The sequence below is a fragment of the Tasmannia lanceolata genome, unplaced genomic scaffold (genome assembly GCF_043159265.1).
Source record: "Tasmannia lanceolata isolate RefF3 unplaced genomic scaffold, GAP_Taslan_0.1 ptg000002l, whole genome shotgun sequence".
Taxonomy (NCBI): Eukaryota; Viridiplantae; Streptophyta; class Magnoliopsida; order Canellales; family Winteraceae; genus Tasmannia; species Tasmannia lanceolata.
The window spans coordinates 29067414-29084837 of record NW_027518679.1 but is presented as its reverse complement, the minus strand read 5'-3'; the positions used below and the strand labels follow the sequence as shown (position 1 = coordinate 29084837).

Sequence of the window (17424 nt, the reverse complement as noted above, 5' to 3'; positions counted from 1 at the left end):
ATTGGATTTACCATGACTTTGTAACTAGTATGCATCTATGTGACAAATATCTGTCATTTTAAAAATAAAATGATTTTATCATGACATTCTGATAAAGCGACAAAATCCCAAAATAGTCCTGAGATTTAAAAAAATAAAAAATAGAGACATTTTAATTTTCATGTGAAACTACACAATATTTTCATTTTATTTTTTTTCTTAAATTCCATATTTTTTTATATAAATCCAAAAAAAATTTATATATCTTGAAATTTTCCCTTGCCTAGAAATTCCCGAGAACGATATTTGTGACTTAGGTATGGATATAGTGTTATTGGATTAAAGTACATAACAATCCCACTAATATTTCTTAAATTCATATAAGTAATAGTTCATCACACAATGTGCATGCTTACAAACGATAACTTCCATAAACCCTTCATGGAATGGAAGAATTATATCAAGAGATGAAGAAGAATTGGCCTGTAAATCGCACGTGCAGGACACTGTAATAACTTACAAAGAAGCTTTCTGGGTGTCAATTGCCCTTTCATGTAGTTTCCAGCTTTATTAACTGATTCAGCTTATCCCTGAATATAGGAATTCATGCAATGAAAAATATAGGAGATTGAATAAATAATAAACATATCACTTGAAGACCAGATTGTGACAGGTTCTGTCACAAGGGTATGCACAGTCGATTAGCTTCACTTCCCATCGATCAAAGAACCAATTTCCAACAGACTGCGCGATCCCCTGTATTTGCCAACCAATTCATAGATGGAATCAAAATAATGAAAGCATTTTAGTTTCAAAGAAGAAAAAGGAAGCAAAAATGAAAGAAACCCAGAACAGTAATGTGCTGAGAATAGAACATGACCCAAAGATGAAGTTTCTTCTTTTGGTAGAAAGATCACTACAATACAAAATCTGTAACGCTGTCTAACCACATTTGCAGAATGTATTTATTATATGATAGTGAAAACTTTTCTAAAAGTTCTGGTAGAGAGAACTGCCAATTTTAAAGGTGTTGTACATCATCCTTTTGGGAGCTACTACTGTGATGCAAACAAAGCACAGAATCCACTTTGTTTTTTTTCACTACTGTAAAATGCAGCAGTTAAAATCACCTGTTTTGTCTATTCTATGGAGAAGTGGAATATGATGCCTACCATTCAAAAAAAAAAAAAAAAGTGGAATATGATGCCTGTAACAAAAAATTGCCACTGGCATTCTTATGACCAAGTTTTGTCCATGATTGGGAGGTGTGGGTTGTGAAGCTTGTTACAGACAATCACCCGTTTTGTGATTTTTCTTATTGGTGAGTTAGGATACCATTTCAATTGTTTTAGTATGATTATTTAATATTTTATAAGTTCTTATTTCTTACATAGTATTGTAATTTTCCAGTTCACGTTTGAATTCTGATATATAGCTTGTTATATATGACTTCTATAGCAACTTAATGAAAAGTGACAAATTAATGAAAGATAAGAACTTAGCTGCGCAAAACCTTTGGATTATTCTACATCCAAATATCACTATGCAAATTTTAGTTAATCCTGTTTGTCATTTTATTAAGGTCACAGTAGTCTTTGCCTATTTTTTAAACTACTGTTAAGCTATAGCTCAATTGGCTCAATCGAGTATTCAACTACATTTTATTAATAATTTGGAAAAAATTATTAATTTCTATTTTATTAATAATTTAGAAATTAGCTGATTTGGTGATGCGTCTAAAAAAATATCGATTGAGTTTAAAGGATATCTTGGTGGAATCAGGGTCGCAGGAGGGAAAGATAAGACTTAGAAGTAGGTCCAAGAATAAGAGTGACACCTCCGGTATTTCCTGCCACTAAGTGAAGGACTGATATGAAGGCAAATCGTTACAATTTTCACACCAGCTGTTCAAATCAATAGTGCAAGGTTAAATAGTTAATCTCTGTGGAACTGATCAGAAGTACCTATCGTTGCCTGTTGTCACCTTGTCTCATAAGAAACTATCAAAACTGCTCTGTAATTTACTGTAATTTGTTCGGAAGCAAAAAATTTCACTCGAAAGCTGTTGTTTAAAACTAAAAAAAGGAAAAAAACATTTAAAACGGTCTTAGCAAGCTGAGGGTGAAAAGTAAGGAGCTTATCCAGTGGACCCACCGGTCCCACAAACACCCAAATAAAGTTTCGCAGTTTTCTTGGGAAGGAAGTGGAAAACAGGATGAAACACCTGCGCAAATAATGTCACTGATTGACTTCAGCAGAGGACCCACCTGCAGTCCATCTCCGACCAAATTCAGAAAACATGTCATTTCTTATTTTGGGCATTTCAGTTGTTTTTCAGGATTGCTTAAAGATTATAGGGGGGGTGATGTAGTACATTCCGCTCTCGTAAAGCACCGAAGGCCCAAGGGAAGAATCTGGGTGTGAGAGAGAAGGGAGGACATATCAAAGCAAGTGCAAGAGGAAAGAAATCTCTTTCTCACGAAATTGGGGCCTGCAGCTTATTTCAATTTCTTTACTTAAATTGGGGCCCACTTTCTTTTATGTCGATTAGTTAAGTTAATTTGATATGGCCCAAATGTCATATATTAGTGTTTTTTACTTCACAAGTCATAGGTGGAGGACTCACTTCATCATGCTTAAGTATTTCCTTTATGCTTAAGTGTTATTTTCGTAGGGTTAGGGGTTTCGAAAGGGCATCAAGGTGGAAAGAGTATATATATTCATTAGGCAACAAGGGGAGTTGAAGACGACAAGAATAATTTATTCAACAACCAGAAGAAGAATATGACAGAGAGATCAGGGAGCTATTTGCACACTTTGGGTCTTCTTTTACCCAATTTATGCATAACCGAGAACTGAAGCAAACTCTTGATGTATAAGAACAAGTTGAGGTTAACGTTGGAGAGTTTGAAAAAGTAAATCCTCGGGATCATGCCCCATCTTCCATGCTAGAACCACGCACATTAAGATCTGCTATCACTTCATTACAGAGAAAGTAGAGAATGATGAAGTGTTTCCATTACATGTGTTCAGCTAAGTTCATCTAGCCAATGGGACCACCTGGATTACCTTATCAGGAAGAATTGAACTTTGTCTCCGTGGGCTTGGTTCTCGATCCTAGTGAACGGTTCCTCTAAAGGATTCTTCAAGCCAACCCGAGGTTTAAGGAAGGGTGATCTCTCTCTCTCTCTCTCTCTCTCTCTCTCTCTCTCTCTCTCTCTCTCTCATATTTGTTATAGTAGCAGAGACCCTTTGTAGGATGATTGATAAGGGAAAATCTCAAGGGCTAATAGAAGGTTTCATGATAGACGATCAACGTTTGGGCGCCTCTCATCTTCAGTTCATTGACAATACATTGGTTTTCAGTGCCCCAGCATTGGAGAAAGTGATTAAGCTCAAGGCCATTCTCCGATGTTAAGAAATTGTGATAGGTCAAAGGTCAAATTCCTGCAAATCAAGAATCCTCATGGGTATTCATATATCGGATGAATAGACCGATGGGCTGGATGGTTTACTGGGATGTAGAGTGGATCTGTTCCCAACATTGTATCCAGGTCTTCCTTTGGAAGTGGGATGACTGACAAAGAGATGCCTTAAGAAGAGGGCATGAGATCCGATGGTACAGCAAGTGGAAAAAAGACTAGATATATGGAAGCCGACTTTGGGTCCTTTAGGAGGAAGAATTGCTCTCATAAAAGCAGTACTTTAGGAGGAAGAATTGCTCTCATAAAAGCAGTACTAGAAAACATACCTATCTACTAGCTGTTGATTTTAAAATGCCCCAAGAGTGTGGTAAAAAGAATTGAACAAATCTAAAGGGTATTTCTACAGTGCAGGAGGTTCAAAAGACAAAGGTAAAATGCATCTCGTGAGTTGGGAAGAGGTGTGCAAGCCGACTTCACCTGGGGACCTAGGGATCAAGAGATTAAAAAGTGTAAACAATGCTCTCTACTTGGAACATGGCTATGGAGGTTTGGAGAGGAAAGTCATCAATTATGGACTAAGGTTATTGAAGGTAAGTATGTGGTGCTTCCTGGGCATCAGATATCTCATGATAGACTCATATATAGTAGTTTGACAGTTTGGAGAGAGATCCTGAGGCAAAAACAGAAGTTTATGGAAGGGATTGTATTCAAAGTCTACAAGGAAGAAAAGATCAAGTTTTGGCATGACAAGTGGTGCCAAGAGGTCCCACTCATGGACATGCTCTCAGATTTGTTTGCAGTGGTCGCAAACAAGGATGTATTTGTTAAGGATTGTTTTGAGTGTACAGAGAACATGATATCATGGAAAATAAATTTCAGAAGGAACTTTGACAGAGAACCGGATAGGGTAGCTAGATAAGTGGAGGTGTTGGAGGCCTGCTACATCAATAAGGCTAGTGAGGACAAAAGTGTTTGGATTTGGAGGTCCTCGGGGGTATTCAGTGTCAAATCATTTTATCATCAAATGACACCTTGCCTCACTAGAGTGTGGAGCATCCTAGCTCCGTCCAGAGTTTGCATCTTGGATGGACAACTTTCCTCAACTAAATTCTTATAGTGGACCATTTGTGTAACCGGTATATGTTGATCATTGATCACTGCACATCATGCGTGGAGGCAGGAGTCAGTGGATCATATGTTCAAATGAAGCGGAGATCAGGGAGATCCATATGTTCAAATGAAGCGGAGATCAGAGCGATTCTCCAGAGGATCAGGATAATTGATAGCAGCCTCTTTGATTGCATGATAGCAGAGGGAGATTCCCTCAATATCATCAGGTGGTTGAAGGGAAGTCATCCTCATCAATGGAGATTTTCTAACTGGATATACGAGACTCAGGAGTAGTTTGGGACAAAGGTTTAGTTTAGTTTAGTTTAGTTGAGTTGATATACGAGATTCAGGAGTTAGTATTGACCATCTCTCAGCATGTTAGGTCAGCTAATTCAGAAGCCGACACATTAGGTAGGGAAGACGTAGCTAGAGCGCGCCTACAGCTTTTTTATTTTCTTCCACCTTGAGGGCTATGTTTTACTGATCCCTTTCTTTTCATTTGTCATTTCCTTGTATTGACCATCTCGGTAGCAAGGATTCCCCTTTCTTCTTTCTTAATAAAACCCTGTACCATTAAAAAAAACGATCAACTTGCCAATGTATTTACCAAAGGACCCACATAGATCAACATTATAACTTATCAACAAGCTGAGAATGTTCATGTAGGTTATTTTAGACATTTCATAAAATTGTATTTACAAGTCATTGTGATACTCATCTTCGAATTTAATAAAGACTTCCTCCTTCAAATGAATTTGTCTCTCCTCTTTTTCTCTTCTCTTCTCTTCTTAACATGATAGTATAATAACTGATTTGACACTGATGGCCATTCTTTAAAAAAAAATAAAAAATTATTTGATACTGATGATACCATCATTATGATAGCAGAAGCCCCATCCTGTTGTCAATATGGTAACGGGATATTGAACAAAAACTGATATGACCAAATTCAAGAAAATATTGCATTTCTTGTTTTGAATATTTTAGTTGAGTTTTCATTTGATTTTGAGGATATCTTAAAGGGGAGTTAGTAAGGGGGTCATTTCATGTAACTTTCTGTCTAAGTTTATTGTGTTCAGAGTAATGGTTTTCTTTCATTACAGAATTCTTGTAGCTGTGTTCCAATAAGGAAAATATAACAAATAGCTACAATGAGTTTAAATAGAGAAAGACTTTATATGGAGTTGTATGTATGAACTTTTAGATATTTTGAGGAATGTGAAAATAGAAGTTTGGGTCATATTTTTCTCTACTTATTTCTTCTCATTTCACCAAAAAGCTAACCCATTTCCAATTTCTTTTATTTCAGTTCCTCTTAACCTTCCCTCCAAATCAAGATTTCTATCCTTTAGTATTTTACTGTTCATCCTTGCTCTATTCAAACAGAGTTGATATTATTGTTCAGTGAATTTATTCTATTTTCTGCTATATTTATGTTGGGGGTTCCTTTCGCTATTAAAGTTGCAACAAATACCTGGAAATCATACAAAAAAGAACACGATGGCGCTTATTTTAAAAACCAAATACAATTAACTAAGAGCGTACCTTGTTTCCAATAAGGGGGGCATTATCTGAAAACCATGTGTCCTGCCTCTCTGTTTGGCAATGTGCGAAACATGAATTTATAAATAAACCATTTTCCCTTTTCATGGAGAAACCTTTTACAGCATTAAGCATTTGATTCCTGAAGCCTGTTTGACCAAAAAAAGATAAACTTGTTCAAATTACATTCTGACGCCAATAACTTCATAAATAACTACGTCACAAATATCGGCGAGAAATTCAATTTCTTGCGAGAAAAAAACAATTTTTTTTATTAAACCATAAAAATCATATTTTAATGATTTTTATCGTGAGAAATTGAATTTGCTTGCGAGAAATTGAATTTCTCAATTTCTCGTGATTTTATCACAAATTTATCATGAATTATCACGATAAATTGGGGAGATGACTTTAAAAAATATCTTGATCTTCTCATTCACTCTAAAAATGTTCATTATTCGGTTGTAACCGAATAACTGAACCGAACCGAACCGAACCGAATTGGTTTGGTCGGTTTGGTTTCGGTTATTTTTTTTGGAAATTTGGTTATTCGGTTTCGGTTATCTCCAAAAAAACTTCGGTTAACCGAATAACCGAAATTATGATAAAAACCATTATTTTTTCAAAAAAAAAGTGCTATATGGGCACTCCATAGGATGATCAAAACCGTCCATTTGATTGATCACAACTTAATTAGGTTGTGCTCAAAAAATCATTTCGATAGTATGATCCTAGCCCTCCGATCCAAACCGAGATTTTGCTCTTTTTTCCTCTTTTTCTCCCACTATTCGGTTATAACCGAATAACCGAATTTTTAATCAGTTCGGTTCGGTTCGGTTCGGTTTTTAGAAATTTCAGTTTGGTTTCGGTTATCGAAATTTGATAACCGAAATTATTTCGGTTATCAAATTTTGCTCTATTCGGTTTGGTTATAACCGAACGAACACCCCTACTCAAACATACTAAAACCTTCAACCTAACCCTAATTCCAAATTAAAAAGTGTATATATTTGATATTTATATTTTTAAATTAATTTATTTTTACCATTTTTCCCAGTATCACGAGAAAATAATTAAAATGTTTAAAATATCCCGAGATTTCCCTTGCCGAGAAATTCCCGCGAACAAAATTTGAGACATAGAAGATAAGTCAGAGCCCAAACACAATAAACAGACAAATACCTTGAAGAAAATTGATCTGTGCTCCACTGCAATCCGCATGATTTAACTTACATGCCTGCCAATATCCATGAGGATCAGCCGATGGTGGAGCTAAACTAGCTTGGAGCTGGAAGAGGGAAAAGAGAAATTTAATCCATTAGAGTGATAACAGGTTGTTAATTCAGTTAGTGGTGTGGATTGAAAAAAGATGAGTGTATTATTAGTTGACTCGGAAACAATTTTTACCTGCCACGCGTCATATGCAGCATTCAAAAGAAAAAGTGGGGTCTTAACATTAGCCAACACGTTCTGTGGAAAAAAGCACTGTAGAAAATAGAACTCATAGTTTAGTTTAGTTTCTTTTTATTTCCTTCTGATCATGAATTTTGGTGATAAAATATGAAAGAGCAAAAAGAGTTACCAAAGCCGGATTCATACGGGACGTACAAGTACGTGGCAAGTTCTTTTGAACTCCCTGTGATAACCATATGAATTTCATGAGGATGAAAATCATGGAAGGAGAATAAACAAAAGAGGTAAAAATCCTTGCAAATCATAAGTATTGGGCATCATAAGAGACAAAAGAACTTGCGCAATATGATAAACTTACAAATAAGAGAAAAAATAGGGTAAGACTGAGGAAAGAACAATTTTACCTTTCAAAAACCTCTCCTAAATTTTTTTGCCTTCATTAAGGAAACCTTTTAACTTGAAAATTCCAATGGGAAAAAAAAGCAAACCAATTAACTGCTAACTCTTTGAGAAATATCGCATTGGGAAGAGTTTTGTGTAGAAGAACAAAGTCACAAGGAAATTTGACAAAAAAATCCATAGGGCTATGCCAAGAAAATTCCACATAAAGCAATAAAATCCACACAAAAGAAAAATTAACTCTGAAAGAATAATGAAAAGTTCATGACAAAAGAAGTGGGATAGATATTTCATAGCAAAATAAAACAAACCTACAGATGATTACATATTTTATAGAAATAACAAAATAAAACAAAACTACAACTGATTACATATTTATCTTTTACAAGATATACTTTTCAGGAATGTTAGGAAATAAAATAATTCAACAAAGTACTATGCAATCTGGGAATTTTAAAACTATAATGAGAAAACATCAATTGAACCGCAGGTTTTACTTCTAAAAATTTCATAGGATAAAATATGAAAGAAAGTACTAAAAAGAAAATTCTTAGAAAAGAAATAACTTATTTTAAAAATTGTAATCCCCAAAAATAAGAAAAATACTAAAAAGAAATTCCACGACAGCGTATTTAACAAGAAGAGGACACCTCACAAAAAAACTATTGCATGGAAACTACACAAAACAACAAGTCAATAACAACTGGTAGGGAATTTTTAGGTAATTTTCAAAATTTAACGGGCTATTGATATTCACTCTACCATGTTTTGAACCTTTAATTAGTGGGGTGAACTTACTTTTGTCAGTGTATTAAAAATATACTGACAAAGTGAGTTCACCCCATTATCATAAAATGGTAGTGCAAATCTCAGTAGCCTGTACCAACAATAATGTATTAGTAGAAATTCACAAAATAGGCTCAAAACTTTAAAAGACTGTAGCGTAAATCACTGAATTTTAGTCCCCAAAATATTTCACAATGAAGACAAACCAAAGGGCTAAAATTTTCACATCTTGAATTTCCCCTAAAAGAAAACATAACTCTAAGCAAGTTAGTCATTTAAAACATTTACAAAATGTAAGTTACCAGGTTTTCCTTCTATTGATGGTAAAAATGACAAATGAGATTTCTCTGTTGGAAAAATGATGAGAACTTCTAGAAGAATTAAGATCTTTTCCAGCTTCTTCCTCAGATTTTCTAAAGATCGTTTGAGGGCCAATAATCTTTTATTTTATTTTGGTATTTATAAAATGAATTATGAATGTCTCTTTGAGATCTTTTTAAGACAAAGTCTTTCCTAAACTCTGCACTCTTTGTAACTATTTTACAAAGAGATCCAAAGTTTGAAAGCTTCCATTATTTACAGAACACTTCCCCTTTTTGGTAGATCCAAAATGAGTAATATTTTCTTGTTATCTTCCTAATAGGCTACCAAAAATAATTATCTAATCAGGCATGAGAAGACTAATTGAATGGATATCACTACAAAAATTTAAATTTGATATAATTACCTGAAAGCTGCCTACACCACTAAAGAAGCTATAATTACCTGAAATCTAACTAAACCACTATAAAGAGTTCTTAGGGTGCGCCCTCCAGATACATCAATCCTACAATTCCATGCAGAATCAAATAAAAAAAGACACATGTAATGATTATATTTGCCATGAGTAATTCATAGAGAGGATCATACGCATCGAGGAATAATCCGGCATCACTGAGGCACTTGACTTTAGTATTCCTAGGGAAAAGTTCTCGAAACTCGTCACAATGTAGTATAGCTGCTAAACCTCCAGCAGAGCATCCAGAAAGAAGAGCCTGCAATACCAACCACATATCATCACTACAATATCAAATGTGGTGACAAAAAAAAAATCTGCACATGGAGAAAGGAAAAACCTGATTGGCATAATGCATTCCCTTCGACATCAGATCTTGCATGGCAGCTGACCAAATACGTTGTCCTCGGAAAATAAGTTGTGCAGCCTAGAAACAGAATCACTATGTTACCGTGAATCGGCATATACATATCAAATGACGTCACCATCTAAAGCTTTAGCAAATCATTGCTTTTAAAAAGAAGGTGAAAATCCAAAGTGTTAACTATTAGCTCCATTTGATGAAATAAATATTATTAGTGGTGAATATTGTGATTATTTTTCCAACATGAATTCACACACCAATGCTGCTTATTAAAACGTATATACACAGAACAATAAGACTCATTTACTGATGAAATCCCAGTTATACCAATAGGCCCAAATCTCACCACATGTTGGGTTATTACCAAAGTTACTAAGCTTGCACACCTCGAACAAAATTTTGCACATATGCAATGTAGGAAAGATAAATGAATTCCCTATGTGACTATGCCCGAAAAAGGAGCATTGTCTATATCAATGGAAAAACTCACCTAGAACTCGTACGTGTTACACGCAAAATCAGTACACCCCAATCACTTCGTAGACTACCTTATATCATATAGTTTGTCAATGTAATTCAATTATTTCTTTCCATTTCAATTAGATTACAGAATCAGATCTATGAAGAAGCTAATGGTGACATGAATGGAATAAAGCCTTGAAGATTACACAAGACTGGAGCTTGAGAACTTGCTCCTATAAGAGAGCATATAATCACTTTGGGGTGCAAATCAGATCAAGTACGATACTGATGGAGGTGTACAGTACAAGGCTTAGTTAGAGGGCAAAAGGATGATATGTTCAATCATGTAGTGATATCAAGCACCATTTGTAAATCAGAAAATGTACTTTTAAGAATATTATGTTTCATGGCCTCAACAAAGCTGTCATCATGGATCATCCATCAGGATTCTAACGACTTAAAACACCATTACAATGTAACAAAACTGAAGAAAGAATTTTAGGAAAACACAATAGTAAGAAAAGAAAGTAAGAAGTTTGATAAACTACACTTAATTTGTCAAAAGGATTGGCTGAGTGTAAGGCGTATAATGGTGATGCAAGTAAAACGACCAGGAGTCCACCAAAAAGTAGAAAATTTGCTAGAGAGATGAAGAATCACACAGACAATGCTCGAGAGAGAGAATGAATTTTATCAACATACGTAGGTAAAACCTAAAACCCAAATAGGAAATTTTGTAACTATTCATTAACCTCTGGAAAAGTATAACAGAATTTCATATGTAAAGGCCACAAACACCTCTTAACCCTAGTTTCATCCTAACCATTGTATCATGGTTGATTCAATCATTGGATCAACCTAAATAAATCTTAAATTCAATTTTCGAGGCATAGTTTTTAACTGCTTTCTTGAAAACACTATAGAAGTTTTCATTGCATAGGGCCCACCTAAACCTACATAAACTTTGCTCAAAAATTTAATAAGATCACAATAAATCATCATAAATTGTCAAAACTAAGGTTTCCAAATGTCGCAAAAAGAGCTATGTAGGGCCCATTATTGATATTAGCATGAATGCATAATGTTATTGTTCCATTCCAACCTACTTTTGGATCTTGGTCAAATCTTCTTCTGCTCTTGAATCATATTTGCTGAATTATGTGATTATTCATGAACTTTTCTTGAATCGGTTTCCCTTAGGTTGGAGAAAAGTTGCACTTGAGTTTGCATCTTTTAGTGTCAACATCTTATGATAGTTCAACTTTTACAAGTTCTTTTCGAAACCATGGACCTTAATTGCAGAGTTGTTATTCCATGTTTCATGATAATCAATCATCTTCAAAAAAAATTAACTGATGACTTTGAGAGTCGCTCAAGGATGCATCGACCAAGCATAACTATTAGTTAATAATGTTGAATTTTCCTTCTGGCATTACTTTGCTGCCCAGCAATAATTTAAAAATAAAATCTCTTGTTCACTTCTTTCCAACCATATGAAATGTCTCATTATTCTTGAGAAGAAGCTCAAAATTTTCAAATCTTATATATCAATTTTTGAGATCGTATCAAACTCCACTACTCTTGAAAAATCAAAATTCATGAAAGCCATGAAATTACCTATCTCAAGTAACACATAAACTTAGAAAGGAGTGTTGAACGAACTTCATCCTTACTATCTTTTTCTTTTTTTGAAAAGTAGCAGATACTACACTTGATCATACATCCTTACTATCTAATACTCAATTCCCTATTCATTGTTATCTTCTATGATCTTTTGCAAATTAAGATAAAAAACTTCCTCTTTCCAAAGCTTGGGTTTAAAATCTTCATAGGCAAAAGAGTTACTGTTTCCCTATCCTTCACAAAAAATGTATTTTTCCCCTATGAATTATATCCTGGTCATATCGCCATGGTCTCTCAAGCAATATGTGACATGCATCCATTGATACTACATCACACCACACTTCCTATTTGTACTAAGGTCGAATAGAAAATAAAGCAATACCACGAGTAGTAACAAGTACTTCATCTTCAAGATGTTTTTCTTCTTTGAATTGTAATTTGTCCGTCATATCCTTTGAAATAATATTTTCACTAGAGTACTAAAATTAATAACTATCCACATTTTGTTGCATATGCCCACCAAAAACTACTTAAACTTCGCCAAAGAAATAAATAAAGGTCACTATAAATCATCGTAAATTATCATAACTACAGCTGCATTTGGATACCGTTATCCAATGCTTTTGCGCTCTTTCTATGCAGGAAACGAAAAATAAACAAAACAATCCGCTTTCGTCATACCCGACCCACTCCTCCAGTTTCGCTGATTTCCCATTCTAGAAACTAACAAGATATCACTATACCTAAAATCAAAGAGGAAATCTATGAAATTTTCTTGCTTAAAGTGCATGGGCTTTCTTGATTATTCAATGCATAGCTTGCATTAGAATTAGAACAATTAAACCACAATATAGTTCAGTTCCATTCATATATGAAAAACATGGAGGCTAAGTCATGATTAACTTGCAAGAGAAGATTTTTTGAATTTTCAATGGTATCTAAAATAACAAGTATACAGGGTTGGGCCACAGCTTTGAAATGAATAATTCAAAATATATCCTCAGCTCTCATTGTCTGCTCCAGGCAGCAGGCCATGCTAACAGTAAGAGTTGGGAAAGAGACAGGTCAGCCTTAACTTTATATACACAATAAATGAAGGCATCCCTTTGAAAATAAAAGAAATTGCAATTGAAACCCAACCATATTGAGACTGAGATTGTGTTCAATACGGATTTGTGAAATATCATCATTTTTACTCATGCTTACTTGTGGTTGAAGACAAAAATAAAAAAATAAAAAAAATAGCGGAATACTCCTACGAACCTCATTCTGACCTTCACCACTAAAAGATGCACCATCACAGTAGCGGAGCTTGACTCTATTCCAATTGAAAAAATCTGCGAACATTATAACCCCATCTAAAATTAGCATTAAGTTCAAAATTATCACCCAAAACTCACTCATTCCAAAACAAGAATAGAGTTACATTTAATTTTATATAAAAAAGAGAAAAAGCAAGGATTGAGATTTAATGATTTGAGGAAACCTGGATTTTCTTCAGGTTTATTGCTCAGTATTCCAGTAAAGGGTATCTGCTTTTCCATGTAAGTTGAGGAACCACGACGAGTCTTCTTGCGGTAAACACAAGTTCTGATGTCATTACACCAACCTCCTCCCTATCACATCACACGTAATATCCACAAGCTTTCAAACTTTCCATGAGATATAACAAAAACTCATTAGATTTTACGATCTATCGAATTTGAAGTTATCTCACCTCTAATTGGATGAGCCAGCTGTTCGCCCCTGACCCATACCCTCTGTGTAAGTGGTATCCAGGTAGTGTTCCATCCAAACAGACTGCCAGAATTGAAAGATACAAAAGCAAGGGCTTATGATCACATCTCCTAAAGAAGCTCAAATGTAATTCTCTAATATCATACAGAAGTACAACATTAGACCACTGTAAACTATATAAACTCAACCAGCAAGATTCACAACACGGGAAAAGGCAGTTAATGCAGTTAATGCAGTCAATGAGAAATATTGAAAAATAAAAAGTAATATGTGCCTTTGCCCGTGGAGTGTAATGTCAAGGTACCAAATAATACAACTCATGGAAACAATACAAACACAAATTCTAGCGTGACCGGCTAATATTTCGGCAACTCTTATCAGTGTAAAATGTGTCATTATTTCACATATTGTTCACAGAATTTAACATCCAATGCAGACAGCTTCTTTACCGAACATCTTGGAAACTTAATGAATACAGCACCCAAATTCAGCCACTCAGCATTATCCAAATCCATCGCTCTGAACAGTCTCTGATGTTGGTTTAAATTTTTACAATTGGGTAGTGTGATCAATTTGAGGTTCTTCTAACTAACAGCTCTGTCTCATAATGTGAAACAACCACTTACTCCAAAAGCTTAAGCTGTTGGAGATGGCGTTATTTAATCTTTTATACTTTAACACTCCCCTTCACGTGTCACACCTCTTTTTTAGGGTTGGCCTTCACGTGGCATCTCTTTTGGGTTGGCCATTACATGTGGATTTTTAATATGAAGGATTTTTGAACCCAAGACCTTTGTTCTGATACCATGTGAAAAAACCAATTACTCCAAAAGCTTAAGATTTTGGAGTTATTGGTTGTTTCACAGTATACATCGCATCAAGAAAAGAAAAGACAAAGCAAACTAAGAAAGGCAAGAACTTGCAGGAAACAACAAACATGTCATTAGAACCGATGAAGTCAAAATAATCGTGTACTTTCTTAGAAACGCATATTATTTACTGGTAGCTGAAAACAGAGAGAATAAAATCTAGGCATGGAGGGAAACAAAAAGCAATTAATAGAGAACAAAACCAACCAACGTAGAAGGAATTAAAGGGAACACATCTGTTAAGAAAAAGAAAAAAATGATGAGGAATTGCAGAAAATAATGAACTTCTTTGAATGAGCAATTCAGTATGACCCCTATGACTGTTTTGCAAATGAGGGTACAATGAACTGTAAAAATGTGAACATGGAAAGAAACAGAAAAGAGTGCATCCAATAACATAAAAAACAAATGCACTATCAGAAGATCGTGGGACAAGATTCGATTATGCAAAATCTATCAGAGCAGGGTGAACCCCAAATCGATGCCTACTCTACCAGGTTTCCAAAAGTTCAACTTTGATGGATCCGGCTTGGGGAATCTTGGACTGGGTTATGTCAGAGGCCTTCTTCAAGAGCACAATGGGATTACGAGATGGGCTTACTCGGGACCACTGGGGAGACTGACGCTACTATAGCGGAGTTACAAGCCCTCCTAGTAGGCATCCATTTGCTGGAGGCAAGTGATTTGGACCATGTCATTGTTGAAGGAGACTTCAATGAACACTATTAATTCGCTGAATCAAGGTAAGGACTAGGGACTACCCCATGGAGATGCACAGATTATATTGATGAAGACCTGGACGAAATGTCAGTACGTTTGGAGGTCAGCAAATAATGAAACTTATCGGTTGGCTCAGTGAGGATCCAATAGGCCTGTGTGTGTGTGTGTGTTCTATCTTGTTACGTGCCTAGATGGGTCCCACTTAGGGTAGAATAACTTAGTTTATATTTTGTGGAATTTTCTCTCTAGTTGTTTGGTATGGATAGGAGTCTTAGAAATAAGGGTTATCTAGACTGACTTAGATAGGAATTTTAGAGAAAGCGGTCCTGTAGCTTTTCAATAAATAACATTCACCAAGGAATTATTCATCTTCGAAGTGAAGACTAAAATAGGGTGGTGGTAGAAGGGGATTCACTCAACGTCATCAGGTGGCTAAGAGACCCAAATTCGGTCCCTTGGAGGTTTGCTGTTGTTTTTGATGAGATACAAGATAGGATTGGATCTTATTCCATAGCCTTTATCCCCATAAGGTGGTCAGCAAATGGAGATGCTGATAAGCTCGATAGAGAGGGTGTACAAAGGGAGAGTGTGGAGCTATTTGACTTTCTTCTTCCATAGCTGTTGTAACCTTTGCTTTTATTAGCTTTTCTCATTTTCCAATTTCTCTTTATAACTCTCGGGATCTCCTCGGTCTCCTTTTTTCAATGAATCCAATTTCACCATTCAGAAAAAAAAACATGTAATTAGTGTTTTTCAAAGGAATGAAGAAATTTATCTTGAAATTTGTGTCTTTGCACAAGGAGGAGGACTGACCCTTCCCTCGAGGTGGGTCAAGAGGCCGATCTTCCCTCTATGAAGATCAATCACATGGCGAACTGATTTGGGTTCGTAATAATTGGTCTCGGAGCAGCACGATCCTGCGGCCTAGGTAGAAGCAAATCAGAGGAACAATGGATCATTGGAAGAGACAAGGAGAGAGATCAAAAGGCATCTACCTTCACTAAATACTAGTTGTGATCGAATGGCATCAGCATTCGACCAAAAGCTAGAGGAACCTCCACCTCTGAAAAAGTCGAGCGAAGAGTCTAATTTGTGCAGCAAGAGCAGTGTCGAGAAGGCTTCCATGAAGAAAAAAAAGAAGAAACAAAATAAGGAAAGAAAAAGAGAGAGAAAGAAATCTGATAGAAGAAAAAGAGAAAAAGTCACAAAACAAAGGCATCAATGATTATCAGCGTTATCAATTCCAACAAGGTTGTCGCCGAAAAATCTATCCTTTTGCTCAAATTGGTCAATGCCATAGAAAAGATCCTCACTCACATGATCATGCTGCTACCACCAGAAAAGATCCTATTTTGAGCAGAGTTTTTTGCTTCCTGATTTTTAGCCACTTCACAAGCCCTACCCCTCCCTCACCACTTACAGACACTAGTTTATCATGAAAAAAAAAATGCAAGGTAGCCAAACATGCCCTTAGATACCACCAGAAACAATGTCTAATAATAGTTAATACAGTAGCAAGCTATGCCATGGAAATAAAAAACACAAATTTAAACAAAAAAGTACAAATAATAAAACCCCAATGTAGAAAAGTTCAAATATGTATAAATATGATGAATCTATACAAAATAATAATAATAATAAACTCAGAAAAATTTGCCTTCAATATACCTGCTCCTTTTGCACCAGCTCCATGAATAAGAGTCAGACCCACCATCAAAGGATTGCTAGAAACTCCATAGCTCACCAAGGGTAAAACCTCAGTCACATTCAAATCTTCAAAACAGTCTACCCATCTGCTTAAACCAACAACAAAAACAAAAACCCACAAAAATTTCATGGCTATCTTCCTCTCACCTCTTTTCCTCACCAGATTCTATTATTTATAAAGAGAAAACAATGGGGTAAAACCAAAAGACATAAGAGAGAGAGGGCTTGGAATGTAGCAAAGATTTGCAAATCTTAATAAAATTCCAAAACACTTGTTTTTAGATACCCTTTAGATAAATAGAAATGATTATTTAAAGTAATTTATAAAAAAGTGAAGCTAAGAAGAACAAAGCAAAGAGTGGCTGTGGGGAGAGATGTTTTGTAGAGAGGACTGTTGTCGTGTATCGAGATTTTTTTTTATTCCCAAAACGTTTTTTTCTTTTTAATGGGACTGAAACGTTTCTGAGGACACTTACAGCTGTCTTCACAACTGCCCATTTGCAGAATTTCGCT

At 35.4% G+C, this 17424-nt stretch overlaps 1 protein-coding gene across 1 annotated transcript; it reads right to left on the bottom strand.

Moving 5' to 3' along the window:
• Positions 1-324: 324 nt before the first annotated feature.
• On the bottom strand, positions 325-17209 carry LOC143856388 (pectin acetylesterase 12-like). Its single transcript, XM_077366618.1, has 12 exons — positions 16873-17209; positions 13596-13678; positions 13365-13494; positions 13142-13215; positions 9770-9856; positions 9564-9688; positions 9420-9480; positions 7639-7692; positions 7464-7541; positions 7239-7344; positions 6060-6205; positions 325-735 (listed from the first exon to the last, which is right to left on the bottom strand). The coding sequence occupies exons 1-12, from the start codon at positions 17039-17041 to the stop codon at positions 628-630; spliced, it is 1221 nt and encodes a 406-aa protein (XP_077222733.1). The 5' UTR covers positions 17042-17209; the 3' UTR covers positions 325-627.
• Between the last annotated feature and the right edge of the window lie 215 nt (positions 17210-17424).